The 18918-nt window shown below is 37.2% G+C and overlaps 1 protein-coding gene, 1 non-coding gene and 1 pseudogene across 40 annotated transcripts in view; all 3 read right to left on the bottom strand.

Annotated features, from left to right (window-relative positions):
• ZMAT1 (zinc finger matrin-type 1) overlaps nucleotides 1-18918 on the bottom strand; it is a 146953-nt gene that overhangs the window by 12119 nt on the left and 115916 nt on the right. For 12 of the 38 annotated variants that reach the window (XM_081565630.1, XM_081565622.1, XM_081565623.1 and 9 more), the window contains 3 exons: nucleotides 8596-8702; nucleotides 3759-3933; nucleotides 1987-2268 (listed from right to left, as the gene is read on the bottom strand). In XM_081565630.1, the coding sequence (XP_081421756.1) occupies nucleotides 1987-2268; nucleotides 3759-3933; nucleotides 8596-8700 (562 nt within the window). In that variant the 5' untranslated portion in view covers nucleotides 8701-8702. Of the gene's footprint in view, nucleotides 1-1986; nucleotides 2272-3758; nucleotides 3934-4008; nucleotides 4111-8595; nucleotides 8703-18918 lie in introns of all 38 variants that reach the window. The other 26 variants (XM_081565627.1, XM_081565619.1, XM_081565636.1 and 23 more) reach the window with 9 other exon arrangements.
• Nucleotides 15031-16110, bottom strand: LOC145536389 (large ribosomal subunit protein uL4 pseudogene; annotated as a pseudogene). Its single transcript, XR_014075819.1, has one exon. The product of XR_014075819.1 is annotated as a large ribosomal subunit protein uL4 pseudogene (transcript).
• LOC145537282 (small nucleolar RNA SNORD16) lies at nucleotides 16176-16267 on the bottom strand. The gene has a single exon (XR_014076306.1). It is a non-coding gene; the product is annotated as a small nucleolar RNA SNORD16 (small nucleolar RNA).

Here is an 18918-nt window from a genome sequence, read left to right as displayed (position 1 = left end):
TGCAGGTTAAGGAAGCAGAGAAGACAAGCCTTGAAGGAAGTAAAAAGACTTACAGGGCGGTAGCATGTTAAAGTATGAGTAAGAGTTGGTCAAGAGAAGAGGGACATGAAGATGTTCCTGGCAAAATGGCAGCATGAAGGGCACAAAGACAAGAAATGGGGTAGTAGTTTCTGGAAACTAAAAGCATTTTGCAGGTTCTGACCCACATGGATCACAGCAGGAAGTAGCAGGGAATAAGCCTGGAGGAGGAAAACAGGACAAGATGGTACAGAACTATGAAGCTTATATTTTTATCCTTAGAAAATAGAAAAATAAGGATTTTTAAGCAGGGAAGTGACATAGAAAGATATGCACTTTAGGTGAAACACTCCAGTGGTTAAATTGAGGGTGGATTTGGGGAGACAAAACTGATGGAAGGAGAATAGTTAGGTGGTTGTGTCAGTATTCTTGAACAATGCTTCTCAAAATGTATTGTGAGCACAAACCACCCAGGGATCTTGTTAAAATGAATAAAATGCAGATTTAGATTCAGTAGGTCTGCAGTGAAACCTGAGTTCTTTTTTCTAACAAGTTCTGAAGTGGTGCTGATGATGCTGGCTACAAACCACACTTTGAATAGCAAAGCTCTAGGAAAGATATTGAGGGCTTGAACTAGTATAAGAAAAGCAGAGCAGGAGATAAGGTGACAGTAATATTCAGGAGGTAAAACAATCATGGCTTGGTGCTTCATTAGATACAGAAAGTGAAGTAGAGGGTGTTGGGGGATTTAAAGTTAACTACAGGTTTCTACTTGGAATGACTGAGTGGATTTGAAATGGCTATGAGGTGTCCAGGTCCTCTTTGGATATATGAGTCTAAAGCTTTACAGAAAGGTCATAAGCATATAGATGAGATAAGAAATCAAGGGAATGGATTAGATTATTTTACAGATTAAGGTCAATAATGGAATCATGGGAATGCCTACATTTAGGCAATAATTTTTTAAAATTAATTTTTAAAATTTATTTATTTTAATTGGAGGCTAATTACTTTACAATATGGTAGTGGTTTTTGCCATACATTGACATGTAGGCAAGAGCCCCCAAATAAAACAGAAAAGAAAGAGAAACACAAGAAAAGAACAAGAACATAAGAAGTTACATATAACAGAATAGAGCTTCAAGGAGGGAGTAATGAACATTTTTGCATGAAGCAGAAAAGTCTAGTAAGGAAAGAACTGAAAAATAATAGTGAGCAGAGGAAAAGAAGTGGGTGGAAGAGAGAATATGAAAAGGGAATAAAATACACTAGTAGTGAGAAGGTGCCTGTGGGGGAAAAATGAAAAAAAAAATACGGTTAGACGAGCAAGTGGATCACTCCAGTCAGGATCAGAATCTTTATTGTGCCAGAATTCTTGCCACTCTTCCTAAGTTCCTTTGTTCATCCTCTCTCCTTCCCACTTCTATCAATGCAAATCATACATTTCCTTTCAAAAGATTTTTTGAGTCATTTTATTTCACTCCTCTGGTTATCAAAAATATGTACACAAAAATCCATGTCTGCAGCCTCTTGCAATGAAGTGCTATTAACCCAAGTAGTTTATACACTTGCCCTTATCAGAGAAAGTGGTATATCTTCATTTGTATTCCCAAGAATGACTAGCGTAGCACCCAAGACACACTTAAGCCATACTTAGTGACTGAATGAAATAACTACATAATACTAATTTAAAATACTTTCTGTAAGTACCTATAATATAACATGAAACCATGGTAATTCCCATATTTGATCAATAAGAGTCATCTAAACCTTTCTGGGTCTCATTTTTCAGAAAACCACAGACAGACCTACATGGACTCAAAAGTCCTTACTGAAAATTATATGATGATCCCATGAGTATTAGCAACCTCCTATTCAGTAAGAGTAAAATGGTATATATATAACCCAGTATGTTTTATAAACTATAAACTTCCTAAGAAAGAAATTTGGGATATTCTTACTGTTTACCATTTGCATCTGATTTTGCAGGAAGAGGTTTCTCTCTTATCTTGTCTACAAATTTCTTCCTAGCTTCATTTCTTTTGTGTTTTTTCCCAACATAATGTTGTTGGGCCATTAATGGACTGTTAAAGGAAGCAGGACAGAGCTTGCAATACTTGTTTGGATTATTCAAATCCAAAGCACTGCTGGAAGAGGAAGGCATAATCTCGTCTTTAATCCCACCTGGAGGAGGCTTGACAGCAAGGGGCTTCAGAAAAGTTGACTCTGCAGAAGTAGTAATGGGCACACCTGCTGAAACAGTCATAATGAAAAGTGATCCACATGTTTTCATTATAAAATATTAGAGAAAGTTAGAGTTCTTTAAAAACCTACTATCTCTGGACTTTTTCCACACAGCACTGTTGGATAAAGGTACTCAGGCTAAAAGTAATTCAATATAAGTCTGTCACCAAGTGTCTCCAACAAAGATACAGGAAGCAATATTCAGCAATCAATGAAGGCATGAGAGCTGTATTAGGATGGTTCTTGAAATTAGTAAGGGTAAAAGAGACGGGTACCAACTTCTAAGTTGATGTCTTTCTTGAGTAGCATAGTAAGTAGAACATCTCTATTCAGTGGTGTTCATATCAAAATACAGTTTATGAAGTTATTCAAGGCTATAAAATTTTATGTTCCCACAATTACAGTTATTTCAGAGCTCTTTCATGTGGTCTCCTTCCTGAGCCCAAATTTATGAATTTGGGGGACTAAAGATAAGGCTTTACAAGACGCTTTCTTTTGTGTGGTACACTGATTCTGTCCCTCTTGACTGACAGGCAGAAAAACAAATATACAAAAATCAGAGAGACTAGAATAAATTTAAAAATAATTCTTTTCATTTATTAAGAAAACAATATGTTTTAATGCTGATGTGGCCTATGCTATGAGTTGGAAATTAATGTAGGTAAAATTGTGATGCCAGGCATGCTTTATTCCTAAAATGTTGAAGCTAGTGAGAATATGGTAAATTATTTACTCCAGAGGATTAATCATTATTTTTTGTTATAGCACACAACATTTTCAAAATACAGGCTGGAGTGTACTCTGCCACTTTAGGCCAAAAGTGAGATCTGCGGGTCAGTTCTCTCATGTGCTGGTGGCCCAAAATCACTGGAAGGACAGAGCAACATGTTATATAGTTCTCTGGATCTCTGGATTTAACATAAAGTAAGTTTTCAATAACTGCTGATTGATATAGCTAATGGTACTTTTTCTTTACATTCATAGGAAGAAAGGAATGAGCTATCAGGGTAGAAGATTCCATACCACTTTTTTTTGTCTACAGTTAAAGTCAGAAAATGCTGCAACGTAACTATATTATGGTGAAGACATTGGTCTGAACACACATTATGAGATAATGTTTTGTAAAGTACTAAAGCAAAAAAAAAAAAAAAAGAATGAGACAGATGCCAAGGGGAAGAAGTAAGAAGAAACTATGACTTAATAATTTGATTAGAAACTGGAGAGCTCAGGTTGCTTATTGTTGTTTCTTTATAGCAAACATGTTTTTATTTGGATTTAATAAACTGAAAAGGAGAGGTCACAACATTTCTTAAAATTTAGCTAGCAATCATGATCTCTATATGAAATGACAAGGGCACAGAAAGAGATTAACTGAGCAGAAGAACCAAGTTATTGTGGCAGATTAAAATTCTCTCCAATAACAAATGGATAGCAGAGATGGGAAAAAATTATAGAGAGACTCTGTATTGAAGCTAAAGAGGTGAATGTAGTCTTACCCATTGCTGGCTGAAATCTTGATGGAGATACCTGATCACGCTCCTCCATTAATTGCTTCAGCTTTTTGGCATGGACTTTCCCCACATAGTGAGACTGAGCAACAACTGAGGAGCTAAAAACCATGTGGCAGAGACCACAAAATTTGTTTCTGTCCACTACTTCACTTCTATGCTCCTGAAATAAGCACAATCTTGTTAGAAAGACTCAATAACTAAGTTTTGAATTACAACACCATCATAGGCCACTCACCTGAAAATTCCTAACATCCATCTTCATTTTCTTATCAGGCACTTCATTTTGTTCCCCATGCATTTGAAAATAAAACCTAACATTTTGAGCATGCTTTTCACTCTGGAAAAAGATATAATATGACTTTGTTTATTCAACAACAGAGGCACCTCAAATTTACACCTCTTTGAATCTGAGGACAGCATCTGTGAGTTGGAATATATTTAGTGTGTGCCTAGTTTATGGAAAGGTTTCGCATGCTTTCAAAGCTCTAAATCTCAGTTAAAATGAAAATAACACTACAATTTAGAGACCAATAACTTTTAGTTTTTGACAGAAACTCCTAGTTTTTGTCTAATATCAAATTTTTCTTCTTCTTTAGTTACACATCTTAGGCAATATACCCAGCAAAAAGATAGCATATTCCAGCCTCCCTTTCAGCAAGATGTAACCATGTGACTATATTCTAGCCAATAAGATGTAATCTGAAATGTTGGGTAGAACTTCTGGAAGTCTCCTAACAGAATGGGGGATGAACTCGTCTCATCTTCTTCTCTCCTGCTTCTGGAATTAAGACGTAAAGGTCATCTGGGACAATGGGGGCTCTTGAGGACAGAGGCTAGTTCATCAGAGTAGAAAGAAAATGCCTAGATCTCTGATAGTGTTATGAACCTGTCACATCAGCCCTGTATTGCTTACCTCTCAAATTCTTTTATGTGAGGAAATTAACCTTTCTAGGTTAAGCATATTAAAAAAAATCTCTGAACACATATATAACAAAATACATAATAACCAAAATGTTGATGTTAATAGAAGGGACACTAACATGCCTGAGCACATACTGTGAGGCAATTACTCTATCTACAGCATTTTAAATTGTGAAGTGTGTGTGTGTGTATGTATATACACAGGAATATAGCTGAAGTACATACTCACTGCCCAGTTTTAACAGATTTTAACATTTTTCTCTATTTCTTTCAGATCTCCTTTTCTTTTTTTTTTTAAATAAATTTATTTATTTTAGTTGGTGGCTAATTACTTTACAATATTGTAGTGGTTTTTGCCATACATTGACATGAGTCAGCCATGGGTTTACATGTGTTCCCTTTCCTGGACCCCCCTCCCACCTCCCTCCCCATCCCATCCCTCTGGGTCATCCCATTGCCCCAGCCCTGAGCATTTGTCTCATGCATCGAACCTGGAATGGTGTTCTGTTTCACATATGATAATATACATGTTTCAATGCTATTCTCTCAGAACGTCCCACCCTCACCTTCTCCCTCCGAGTCCATAAGACTGTTCTATGCATCTGTGTCTCTTATTCTGTCTTGCATATAGGGTTATTGTTACCATCTTTCAAATTCCATATATATGCATTAGTAAGTTACTGTATTGGTGTTTTTCTTTCTGGCTTACTTCACTCTGTATAATGGGCTCCAGTTTCAGATCTCCTTTTCAAAAGAGGTAAAATTTTACACAAGAAGTCCTAGCTCCTCATTTCAACAATCACTTCCTCCTTGGTCTCTCCCCAGTAGGTAACTACTGTCTTAAAGTTGTTTTGTATCATTTCCTCTACTCTTTTACTAGATATGCATGTACCTATGAACTGTAATATGTACTACTGTCATTTAAAATTTTTTATGAAAATGGAATCAGCCTATTCCTATCCTTTCAACTTTTTATAACTCAATATTATATAAGATTTACCCATATTGATACATATGGCTCTAGTTCATTCATATTACATGCTGCATGATATTCTACTCCATATGCTACCCATCAAATCGCCTAATGAAGGCAGTTGTGTTTCTGATTATTTTCTTATTACAAACATCTCTGCACTGAACATATGTAAATGTATCTCCTAATACAATGGCCAAGAGTTTCTTTAAAGTAGATACATAGATATGGACTATCTGGCTTATATGAGGGTTTTCAGCTTTAATAGGTACTATAAAATTTATCTCCAAAGATGCTGAAGCAGTTTACAACTCCAAATGTAGCACAAATGAGTGTTTTTGACTTCCTATATTTTCTTAAGTGTTAAGTGCTATTAGATTTTAATTTTTGCGAGTATGATGGTTTTGATAAGATAGTTCATTATCATTTTAACTTGCATTTCCCATATGATCACCTCTGAAGTTAAGTATTTTTACTCTAGCCTGTTCATATCATTTTCCCATTTTTCTATTGGGTTGTTTCTTGTTCTGATATATAGTCCAGATACTATCCTTTGTTAGTTATTGGAATATAAATACCATTCAATCTATGGCTTGTCTTTTAACTTTATAATGAGTTTTCTGTCATATAAATTTCCCCTATTAAGTATCATGATATATTTTAAAGCTACAGTAATAAGGTGAAATTATTTTCAAGACAGGCAAACAGAGTAATACAATAAAACATAATAAGAGAATAAAGTATATATGAAAAGTAGCTTATGATGGAGATGCCACTACACATCAGTGGGGCAAAAATGAGCTGTTAAATAAATAGTGCTGGAACACCTACTATCTGTATGGAAAACAATGTTATCACCTTGCATATATGAAAATAAATACCAGATGGATCATACACATTAACCCAAGAAATAAAACTTTTAACAGTATTAGAAAAGAATAGAGGGAAATATTTATCTGGCAAAAATACAGAGAATGGTTTCTTAAACATGTATAAACATAAATACAAAAGGAAATATTAATAAGTGCAACCTCATTAAAATTCAAAATTTTTGCAGTACTGTCCTATATTACATGTACAATAAATATTATGCTGAGATAGTCTGACAATATTAACCAAGCTGTATATTAAAGAGAAAAAAAATCACCTTTACAAGTAGGATATTTGTAAGGAAGTGCTTTCAAATATAGTTTGAAAGTCATGTATAGTTTGAGTTGGTTATTTAACAAGCTTAAGCACTAAACTTATAGATGGCACTGGAATTTAAATAAAAAATATGCTACAATATTATATAACATAATGATTTATAGTCAATAAACTATTATAGAAAAGTAAAGAGATGTAATGATAGGACAAAGTGTTCAGAATACGTTCTTATATGAAAGAGCAAGCGCAAAACAACATATACAATTCTCTTTTGTAAAAATGTATATGTGTTTAGAAAGCATACTGGAATCATATAAGCTAAAGAGAAGTTAATTAAATGATGCTTACCCACAAGTGACAGACTTATGATTGATTCACATTTTCTCATAATTTTGTACATTTTCTACACTGAATAGTAAGTACTTCATAAGCCCATAAAAGCGATTTTTCAAATTTAAATTCAAATGGTTCCAACCATGGTTATCACAGAGCTCCTTGATTATGTGTTTCTCTTTATTAACTCTTTGAGCTTTGGGGTGCCTGGATGTGCTAGGCACACTCAAACGTTTGATTTCATTTAATTTTCACAAGAACAGTAAGAGAGATTTTAGCTTCCATTTTGCAGCCTGAAGAAACACGCTCAGAGAGGTAAAGTGACTTGGCCAGGGTTAGACAACAATGGCTTGAACCTAGTTGAGGTGATTTACTCACTAAGTCATGTCTGACTCTTGTGAACCCATGGGCTGTAGCCTGCCAGGCTCCTCTGTCCATGGGATTCTCCAGGCAAGAATACTGGAGTGGGTTGCCATTTCTTTCTCCAGGGGATTTTGCCAACCCTGGAATCGAACCCAGGTCTCCTGCATTGCAGGAAGATTCTTTACCGACTGAGTGAACCTAGGTCCTCTCAATCCACAGCCAACACAATTTCACCATCTATAATTATAGTATTAATAGTTGAATCCAAATCAACATAAGGACCGAGATACAATTGCCAATAAGATTAGTAATGGGCAAAACAAGATCAGGTGTTTCTAGTTTTTGAAGTAGAACTGGCATTATATTTCTTTTAAGTAAATGTATCTAGTACTTTTGTTAATACAGATACCACATATGAAAAAAATCCAATAGTTGATAACACGATGTAGAAATGGGAGACAACATTAAATGAAAGGAAAGAACACTAGATATGAAATCAGAGGAGATCGTCTTTAAGCTTAATAATGCCAAGATTAGCTATGGTTAATCACTATTCCTCTGGGTTTCAGCTTTCTTATCAATAAACTAAAGAAGTAAGAATATTAAACATTCCTTCTTTTAGCTCTAGAATTCTATGGTACTGGGCTTAAAAATATGTAGTTAAATCAAGTGCAAGACTAGTTCATTTTGTTTTTATCCTTCATTTACTGTAAATTTACTGAAAATTCTGGAGTTCAATGAGATCCCTTGATTCACATTAATAGTTTCCTATTCAAGCCTTATAAAACTTTCCTTATATTTACTACAAGGACACGAAGCATACAGTGATTTGATAGATAGAAAGGGAGGCAGAATGATATGAAGAAAAGAAAATATGCTTTGGAGTCAAAAGAGACTGAGTTTAAACCCAAATTTCCCAAACTTAAGTGGGTAAATTACTGTCTCTCACTGAGCTAGGCTCCTCGTCTATCAGAGGGAAATAATAACACAGGATTCTCATAAGTATCAAAACCAGATAACACATAAAGTTTATCTGCTGCATTTAAAAATCTATTTTATACTCTATTCCCATTGTTTTTAACCTACCTCATAATGTGAAATCCTTTGTGATTCAAACTGAAGCACCACTCCACATACATTACAAAAATTATCTGCAAAAAGTTCAGTCTTTTCCTGTTCATTCCAAGTCATATCTATGAATAAAATAAAGGGAAGTGAGACATATATCAATGAATAGTTAGAATACATATCATTTCATACACCACTTCAAATCTGAGTGCTTGTGAGGTCACAGTAAAAGCATTTTGCTTATTGAGTATGCAAATTTAATACGAGCATAATAAGTATGCCTCTAATGTAGGATATAGCAAGAGTCATTTAATATGATAAGTCTTATGTGATTTTTAGGTAACATTGGAGCCATAGCTTCAGATAAGTGACTGCTTTATAACAAAGCCTTTTTAATGATTACATGGGTGCTTTTGTGTGCATGCTCAATCAGTCATGTCTGACTCTTTGCAACCCCATGGACTATAGCCCACAGCCTCCTCTGTCCATGGAATTTTCCAGGCAAGAATACTGGAGTGGGTTGCCATTTCCTACTTCAGGGGATCTTTCTGACCCAGCGATTGAACCCAGTCTTCTGCATCTCCTGCATTGGCAGGCAGATTTTTTTTTTTATCACTATGCCACATGTAAAACACAAAATTCCAAGGGTTGGTTTCTTAATCCTGCTTTTCATTACTGGTGCCCCAAATCATTTTATGAAGCTCACGAAGTTACTGTTACCCCCATAACTTCCCTGGTGGCTCAGTGGTAGAGAATCCACTTGTCAATGCAGGAGGTGAGGGTTTGATCCCTGGGTCGGGAAGATCCCCTGGAGAAGGAAATGGCAACCCACTCCAGTATTCTTGCATGGAAAATCCCATGGACAGAGGAGCCTGGTGGGCTACAGTCCATGGGGTCGCAAAGACTTGAAAAAGTTGGACAAGAATGAGCAACTGAGCACTCACATACATAATCCTTAAAAAGGCATTGTTATAATACTGTCACTTATCTGGAGCTATGGCCCCAATATTATCGTATTTCCCTAGTGGCTCATACGGTAAAGAATCTGCCTGCAATGTTGGAGACCTGGGTTTGATCCCTGGGTTGGGAAGATCCCCTGGAGAAGGGAACAGCAACCCACTCCAGTATTCTTGCCTGGAGAATTCCATGGACAGAGGAGCCTGGTGGGGTAGAGTCCATGGGATTGCAAAGAGTCAGACACAACTGAGCAAGTAACACAAAAATCACACGGAACCACAAAAAGCTTTGTCCACAGTAGGCAAATATTTTCCATTGTTATACAAACATTGGCACACTCATCTGGCCAAACAAGTCTCACACAAGCCCCCAAAGTATTACTAATAATATCCACAAATTATGCTATATTTTTCACTGTAATAACACAAGTCAAAAATTTCTGAATTTACACTTGAGGTCCACACTTCAGTCTAAGCTTCCTAACAGCTGCAATGTATTCTGCCAAAATTTATTAGTGTATCTACAAGGTATAAACCACAAAACAACAAAATTTTGCTTGCTATTTGGCTATTTAAATGAATAAGCTAATACTACACATACTTTCATGGTGAAATGCCCATGACATCAAATGGACAAAAAACTGTAGAACAAGAAATGTAATATATCCATTTCCAACACAAAAATTAAATATACATCACATATAAAAATGTGGAAAGATATAAATTAAATTTAAAAATGATTAACTTTGGGAAGCATGGCCAGAAAAGGATGAAAGGGAGAAAATTTAACATTTTAATTTCTGTACAACTGTTTTAATTTTTGCAAGAAGTATGTAGGGCTTTCTATTTAAAAACCTTTAGAAGTATTTATTTTAAAAGTTATGTTGGATATCTTCAACTGAGCTTTAGTTTTCAGTACCACTGTATGGACTAAAAAGGCTTACTTAAATTGCATGTTCAAGATAATTGTAACAAGGAACATGTCAAAAAAAAGTTGAACAGTTAAAAATTTATGCCTATAATGTATAATATCTCCTCTGAATTATTTTTAGGTTGTTCTAAAACATATCATTTCTCTAATTTTGACTGTAAAGTCAGCAAGGTAAAGAGTTTAACTAAAATATATTTCAGGACTTCCCTTAACTACTATATGCAATGAGCACAGTGATAAGATCTTGAACTTCCTATTAAAATCTGTAATAATAAGCAAATATTATCATTTGGTGGCAACATAACTTGTTACAGGGAAAGTTTCCATTAAGAAGACAAAAGGAAACTACTAATTTAGAGGTTCAAGAATTCCTAAGATTTAACATTCACTTCTTTCCTAGATCAAACTTTAATTCCAGATTTCCTTACTTCTAATAGTCAAAGTTTGACACTGACAGTCAAGTTGGGAAATATGAAGGCTGAGTTTTTTAAATATAGTCTTTCATTATTGGTGACCCAGATCATTTCCACGAAGCCCATGAAATTACTGGTACTACAACTTTTCCTTTAGAATGGTATTGCCTAATCTTACTGCCTTTGGCTCATTTTCTCAAACAAATTCTTGGTCTGTATTTATTAAATGGTATGATATTCCAGACTCAAAATCTCAGCCATTATTCACCACAGCTAATCACTGTTTCTTGTCAGTTCTAGCTTATAATGTTATTTGATATCCATCTCTTCCTTTAAATTTCCCATATCATCACCCGAGTTCAGGCCCTCAATGTCTTGGGCATCATTAAGATTTATTGTTATTTACTGAGGTTAGTTTCAAAATACTATGGTACACATTTTGGAAAGAGATAAGGAAAAAAAAAACAAGTACTTATTGAAGGCCTTTGTATGTGTGTAAAGAAGATAATAGCTTACTCTTTTAGTCCTTAAAACAAATCTGTGAGGTAAGCATTATTTCCCAAATTCTGAAGGTTAGGAAATTAGGATTCACTGAAATCAAGAAACCTTATCACATGCGTTATTCCGTGGAGCTGAAACAAACTTTTTATCTTGACCTTTTCCATTACACATACATAACTGTCCCACATGTTGGAAATGATGCAGCAAGTGAATAACTATTAATTTCCAGAAATTTACAATTTATCAGGGAAGATGTGTATAGAAAGAACTATGATCCAAAGATCAAAATGTCATAAGTGATATAAGACATAAGGTACAATGTATTCCTGCTGAGAAGTTTGGGGAAAGCTTTCAAGAGGAAAACAGGTTTTGAACTGAGCTTTAAACAATATATAGAATTCAGATAGAAGAGTGGAATAAAGGTATTGGGGGGGTCAAGAATATGATTTCATATTTCAAATATTTTGTTGTTCAGTTGCTCAGTCGGGTCCAACTCTTTGCGACCCCACAGACTGCAGCACACTAGGCTTCCGTGTCCTTCACTATCTCCCAGAGCTTGTGCAAACTCATGTCCACTGAGTCGGTGATGCCATCCAACAATCTCATCCTCTGCTGCTCCCTTCTCCTGCCCTCAACTTTCCCAACATCATTGCATCAGGTGGTCAAACTATTGGAGCTTCAGCATCACTCCTAACAATGAATATTCAGGGTTGATTTCATTTAGGGTTGACTGGTTTTATCTCCTGGCTGTCCAAGGGACTCTCAGGAGTTTTCTCCAGCACCACAGTTTGAAAGCATCAATTCTTTGACCTTCAGCCTTCTTTATGGTCCAACTCTCACATCCAAACATGACTACAGGAAAAACACAGCTTGGACTAGATGAACCTTTGTCGGCAAAGTGTTGTCTCTGCTTTTTAATAAGCTGTCTAGGTTTGTCACAGCTTTTCTTCCAAGGAGCAAGTGTCTTTTACTTTCATGGCTGCAATCACCATCCACAGTGATTTTGAAGCTCAAGAAAATAAAATCTGTCACCGTTCCCATTTTTCCCCATCTATTTGCTATTAAGTGATGGGACTGGATGCCATGATCTTCGTTTTTTGAACATTGAGTTTTAAGCCAGCTTTCTCAGTCTCCTCTTTCACCTTCATCAAGAGGCTGTTTAGTTCCTCTTTGCTTTCTGTCATTAAGGTGGTATCATTAGCATATCTGAGGTTATTGATATTTCTCCTGGCAATCTTGATTCCAGCTTGAGCTTCATCCAGCCTGGCATTTCACATGATGCACTCTGCATATAAGTTAAATAAGCAGGGTGACAAAATACAGCCTTGACATACTCCTTTCCCATTTTGGAACCAGTCCTTTGTTTCATGTCTGGTTCTACCTGTTGCTTCTTGACCTGCATACTGTTTTCTCTGGAGGCAGGTAAGGAGTCTGGTATGCCCATCTCTTTCAAATTTTCCAGTTTGTTGTGATCCACATAGTCAAAGGCTTTTGTGTAGTCAATAAAGCAGATGTTTTTCTGGAATTCCTTTGCTATTTCTATCACCCAACAGATGTTAGCAATTTGATCTCTGGTTGCTCTGCCTTTTCTAAATTCAGCTTGTACTATTTAAGCCCACCTTGAAGGATTTTGAGCATTACCTTGCTAGCATGTGAAATGAGTGCAATTGTGTGGTAGTTTGGACATTCTTTGACATATTTTAGGGTGTTTCAAATCCTAAAAGATGACGCTATTAAAGTACTGCAATACTCAATATGCCAGCAAATTTGGAAAACTCAGCAGTGGCCACAGGACTGGAAAAGGTCAGTTTTCATTCTAATCTCAAAGAAGGTCAATGCCAAAGAATGTTCAAACTACTGCACAACTGGGCTCATTCCAGATGCTAGCAAGATAATGCTCAAACTCCTTCAAGCTAGGCTTAAATAGTACGTGAATCAAGAAACTGCAGATGTATAAACTATATTTAGAAAAAGCAGAGGAACCGGAGATCATATGGTCAATGTCCGCTGGATCATAGAAAAAGGAAGGGAATTCCAGAAAAACATCTACTTCTTCTTCATTGACTACTTGAAAGACTTTGACTGTGTGGATCACAACAAATTGTAGAAAATTCTGAAAGAGATGGGCATACCAGACCATTTTACCTGCCTCCTGTGAAACCTGTATGCAGGTCAAGAAGCAACAGTTAGAACTGGACATGGAACAATGGACTGGTTCCAAACAGGGAAAGGAGTACTTGAAGGTTGTATTTTGTCACCTTGCTTACTTAACTTATATGCAGAGTACACACTGTGAAATTCTGGGCTGGATGAAGCCCAAGCTGGAATCAAGATTGCTGAGAGAAATATCAATAACCTCAGATATGCAGATGACACCATCCTAATGGCAGAAAGTGAAGAGGAACTAAAGAGTCTCTTGATGAAAGTGAAAGAGGAGACTGAAAAAGTGGCTTAAAACTCAACGTTCAAAAAACAAAGATCATGACATCCAGTCCCATCACTTCATGGCAAATAGATGGGGAAAAAAATGGAAACAGTGACAGATTTTATTTTCTTGAGCTCCAAAATCACTGTGGATGATGACTGCGGCCATGAAATAAAAGACACTTGCTCCTTGGAAGAAAAGCTATGACAAGTCTAGACAGCTTATTAAAAATCAGAGACATCACTTTGCCGACAAAGGTCCATATAGTCCAAACTATGGTTTTTCCAGTAGTCATGTATGGATGTGAGAGTTGGACTATAAAGAAAGTTGAGTGGCAAAGAATTGATGTTTTTGAACTGTGCTGTTGGAGAAGACTCTTGAGAGTCCCTTGGACTGTAAGGAGATCAAGCCAGTCAACCCTAAAGGAAATCAGTCCTGAATATTCATTGGGAGGACTGATGCTGAAGCTCCAATACTTTGGCCACCTGATGCGAAGAACTGACTCCTTGGAAAAGACCCTGATGCTGGGAAAGATTGAAGACAGGAGGAGAAGGGGATGGCAGAGGATGAGATGGTTGGATGGCATCACCAACTCGATGGACCTGAGTTTGAGCAAGCTCCGGGAGTTCGGTGATGGACAGGGAAGCCTGGCGTGCTGCAGTCCATGGGGTTGCAAAGAGTCAGACACAACTGAGCGGCTGAATGGAACTGAACTGGACTGTAGTCTATCAGGCTCCTCTGTTCATTGGATTCTCCAGGCATGAGTACTGGGGTGGGTTGCCATGTTCTCCAGGGGATCTTCCCGACCCAGGGATCAAACCTGCATCTCTTATGTCTCCTGCATTGGCAGGCGTGTTCTTTACCACTATCGCCACCCATATCTATGGAAACTAAAGGGTATTATGGCCTGAGCTTAAAACTTGCCATGAATATGATAAGCCTTTAGATCTATTGCATTTAAGCTTAACCAATTCTGTTGATGCTGCAGGATGTAGACCTCTGACCTTTTATCCAATACATTCATCTACAATTACTTGTCAATGGCAAATTCTCCTTTTGGGTATTGTTAACTTTAGTGAATCAAAAATTAAAACACACAAAAACCTAAAATTCAAAAAGAGACATCAGAGTGATGATGCACATTAGAGTGTACTGAAAAGGTCTAGCCTAATTTTACTTAAATAGCACACTTTCTTAATTCAAAGATGATTAAATCTACATTTAAAATTTCTTTTTTTTTTTCTCATTGTCTCTTTGTTCAGGTCTTTATTCAAAATTAGCTGTCCAAAATGATTCGGCATTTATGGAATAAACAAATTTAAGTTTATGCAGCAGCCTTCTTTTCTTCTGAGGTGGGTTTCTTTTCTGTGGGCTTCTTTTCAGCTGCTGGTTTCTTGGTCCCTGCAGCCTTTTTTCCCACCACAGGCTTTTTCAGCTTCTTAACGCCAACAGCCTTCTTTTCTTTGTTTCCCACCACAGGCTTCTTGCCCTGAATCCCATTCTCATCTGATTTGGCTTCTAGTGCTGCTGCTGCCTTATCCATGCGGATTTTGTGATTCTTGGCCTGCCGAAGAATGGTGTTCCGGCGCATGGTCTTTGCATATGGGTTAAGCTTCAACATGATTCTCAGGTTTTTCAGTGGATTCTTCTTCAGGACTCTGCGATGAATCTTCTTGCGTGGTGCTCGGAGTGCTCTTTGGATTTCTGGGCTTTTCAAGATTCTGCTAAGGTCTGTATTGAGCATCTTGTGCATGGGGAGGTTGTAGTTACTCTTGAGAGAGGCTGCTTTACGCCAAGTGCCATACAGCTCATCTAACTTTCGGAAAGCACTTTCAGTCCAAATGCAGAAACGTCCCACGTGACCACCAGGAGCAAGTTTCAAAATGTTCAGCTTGCTTACATTAAGCAGAGTAATTCCAGGGATGTTTCTGAAGGCCCTGATGATACCATTGTCCTCATTATAGATGATGCAGGGTCCCCTGCGCTGGATACGGCGATGGTTTCTCATTTTGCCTTTGCCAGCTCTCATTCGCTGAGAGGCGTAGACCTTTTTGATATCATTCCAGGCCTTAAGTTTCTTCAGAAGCAAAACGGCCTCCTTGGTCTTTTTGTAGCCTTCAACTTTATCTTCAACCACCAAAGGAAGTTCAGGAACTTCCTCTATACGATGACCTTTAGACATGACCAGCGCTGGTAAGGCTGAGGCAGCCAGTGCAGAGCAGATGGCATATCGCTTCTGCGTTGTATTCACTCTGCGGTGCCAACGTCGCCAGGTCTTGGTTGGTGCAAACATGCGGCCCCCACGACACATCTATTTTCCCAGTTAAGAATCACATTTCTCAAATTTTAGCAATTACAAACAGGTTATGCCTTGCTCAGTAAGAATTTTCGTCACCCTTCTGAACCAGCCTACTGACAGCAGGCAACTGTCGCTGAGAACAGAGTAAGACGCAAATTACGTACATTTAAAATTTCAGAAGCAAACCTTCAGGTAAGAATCATTCTGAATCAGAGTTTTACATCAAATTCACAGGCACAGCTTCAAAATCAAACATGCTGAATCAAAATAAAACTCTGTGGGTGGTCCCATCCACCCACAAGTCATTCTCATGATCAACCATGCTCGACAGGACAGGCTCGGATCCTTACACATAATGACTGTACAATATCTTTTTAGTAAATAAGATGATTGATACAAAGGTCTTGTCATCTAGAATGATACTTATCAAGCTAACGGAGTTTTAGTGTAACATGAAGAGATTCTTTTTTAATGAAAGAAGGAAGAAGGGAGGGAGGAAATAAAAAGAAAATATTCTTTGTCACTACTTCAAATCTATTTAAATCTCCAGGATTGAGGACCAAGAATCTGTGTTGGTAAATAGGATCCCTAAGTAATATCTTTAAACAGCCAACCTAGTGATCCTTGTTGAGTCTTCCACCAAGGCCGTTCTCAACCCAGGCTGCACATTATAATCACCTTGGTTGTTTTCAGAACATACTAATGCCCAGGCTCCATCCCAGACCAATTAACTCAAATCTCTGGGAGTGGTTCCCAGCCATAGTTTATTGCTTGTTTTTTCAAAGCTTTGTGTGTGACTCCGTTGCACAGTGAAGGTTGAGAATCACTGCGATCTTTCTTAGCAGCCAAATTTTTACTTCTTTTTGTTGAACTGAAATCTGTTTTCCTACAGTAGGGGTTCTCAAACTTTGGTATGCATCAGAATCACCTGGAAAGCTTGTTTAAAGAGATTGTTGGACCCCATTCCAGGATTTCTGATTCTGTAGTCCTGGGATAGGGGCCCCAAGAATGTACATTTTTAAAAAGTTCCCTAGTGATGCTGATGCTGCTGGTCTGAAGACCACACTTTGAGATTCACTATCTTAGAGCTTCCACTAGTCCTAGTTCTATTCCTTTTAGTCATTGTAACCATACTCTTTCTGCTTAAATATTTTTAGAGAACCATTACATCTATTCCTTCCCTTCCTCTTGAGCCTATTTGTGAGCTGATCCCAGTTCTGTCATGCAGCATGATTTGTAGATCTCTAATTAGTTTGCCTAAATCCATGTCATTCATAAAGTGCAACACAAACACAATCACCCTAATGGGGGTCATAATCAGAACAAACTAATAAAATGAAATCACTTTACTCTTTTAAACTGTGGTAAACAGTTTAACATATAACATAAATTTTACCACCTTAACCATTTTTCAGTGTACAATTCACTAATATTTAGTATATTCTGCTCCTTATTTTGAATATTTCTTCTAGTAAGACAGCCTAAGATTGCTTTACCATCTTTGGGTGGTCACATCATACTGTTAACTCATACTAATTTTTTACTAAAATACAAACTTCTTTTCCATCTGAAACTGGATAAACTCTGTACCTCCAGGACATAGTTATACAGATAGGAGTTTTTCTGGACCCCCAAACAGATTCCGTATACATTCAATTTGTCTCAGGAGGATTGTGAAAGGTGGCTTTTTGCTGAGGGCAATTACAAATGATGGGGTATTGTTTTTCAGAGGTCATGCCATACTACCAATTCTCCTCAAGCTGCAGTTCCCCTAAATTTGACACGAATGTAATGATATCTACTTTCTAAAGGTGCTATGTGAGGCTTGGAAAAGTCAAGCAATTGTCACAAAGTCACACAGCTAGTAAGTGTCAGAGTCAGGATTCAAACCTAAGTCTGCCCAAGATTTCTCTGAGAGCTGGCTCTTAAAAAGACCAAAGTCTTGAATGAGAAACTTCCTCTCTAGGTTTGGCATATATAAGAAACATATGTTTGATTCACACAGGATGCTAAATAAATATTCCTATAGGCCCACTTTACCCTGATCCCCACTCCTTGAGACATGAGTTTGGGACATCCAGAAAAAAATGGCCTATAGCCAGCTCTGAAAATGGGAGAGAAAACTGGTGATAGTACAGATGTTTTTCAGCCTGTCTCAGGGGGAAGGCCAACTTCAGGAAGCAGATGTTAAATTAGGGGTCAGGTGAGTAAATGACATTGGCTGTGAGGAAGATGGCTGAGAGAGGAACTAATGTTTACTGAGCAATCACTACATGCAAGGAACTGAAGTGTTCTCTCAAAGAACTAGACTTCAAGAGCTGGTTCTGATAGGAAGCAGGACCAAGGTATAGCTGAAGAAACTTGGAGATTTGTATCTTCCTCTCTTTTCTTCATTATACTCTCACCATGTCTTTTTTAAACTGGTTAAAACAGGAAACAAATGCATTTTTATTGGTTGATTGCTAAAATATGGGCTTACATCAATTTTTAATTCCAAAAGCAGTAAGATTGTAAAAAGCACGAGAAAGAGGGAGACTGTATTACAGACTTCTCCCTGTGACTAACTAGCCATATAACTAAGAACATATCACAGACATATCATGTATCAGGTTACCGTTTCTGGAGTTTCTTTTGTACTTGACTATATCATGGGTTGATGGTCAAGGGAAAAGGTTGTATTTTAGAATACACACAGAAGCAAAATTTTGGTGGGGTACTTACACAGGGACCCAAATATCTTAGCTCCTTCCAAATAATAAGCCTACCGGGAAAGCACAAAAGATGATTTGAAGTATTAAGCAGCTATTCAGTTCATA

Source organism: Giraffa tippelskirchi, chromosome X (assembly GCF_054371585.1).
Source record: "Giraffa tippelskirchi isolate mGirTip1 chromosome X, T2T-mGirTip1v1.2.pri, whole genome shotgun sequence".
Lineage (NCBI taxonomy): Eukaryota > Metazoa > Chordata > Mammalia > Artiodactyla > Giraffidae > Giraffa > Giraffa tippelskirchi.
This window is presented reverse-complemented; position numbering and strand designations above follow the sequence as displayed.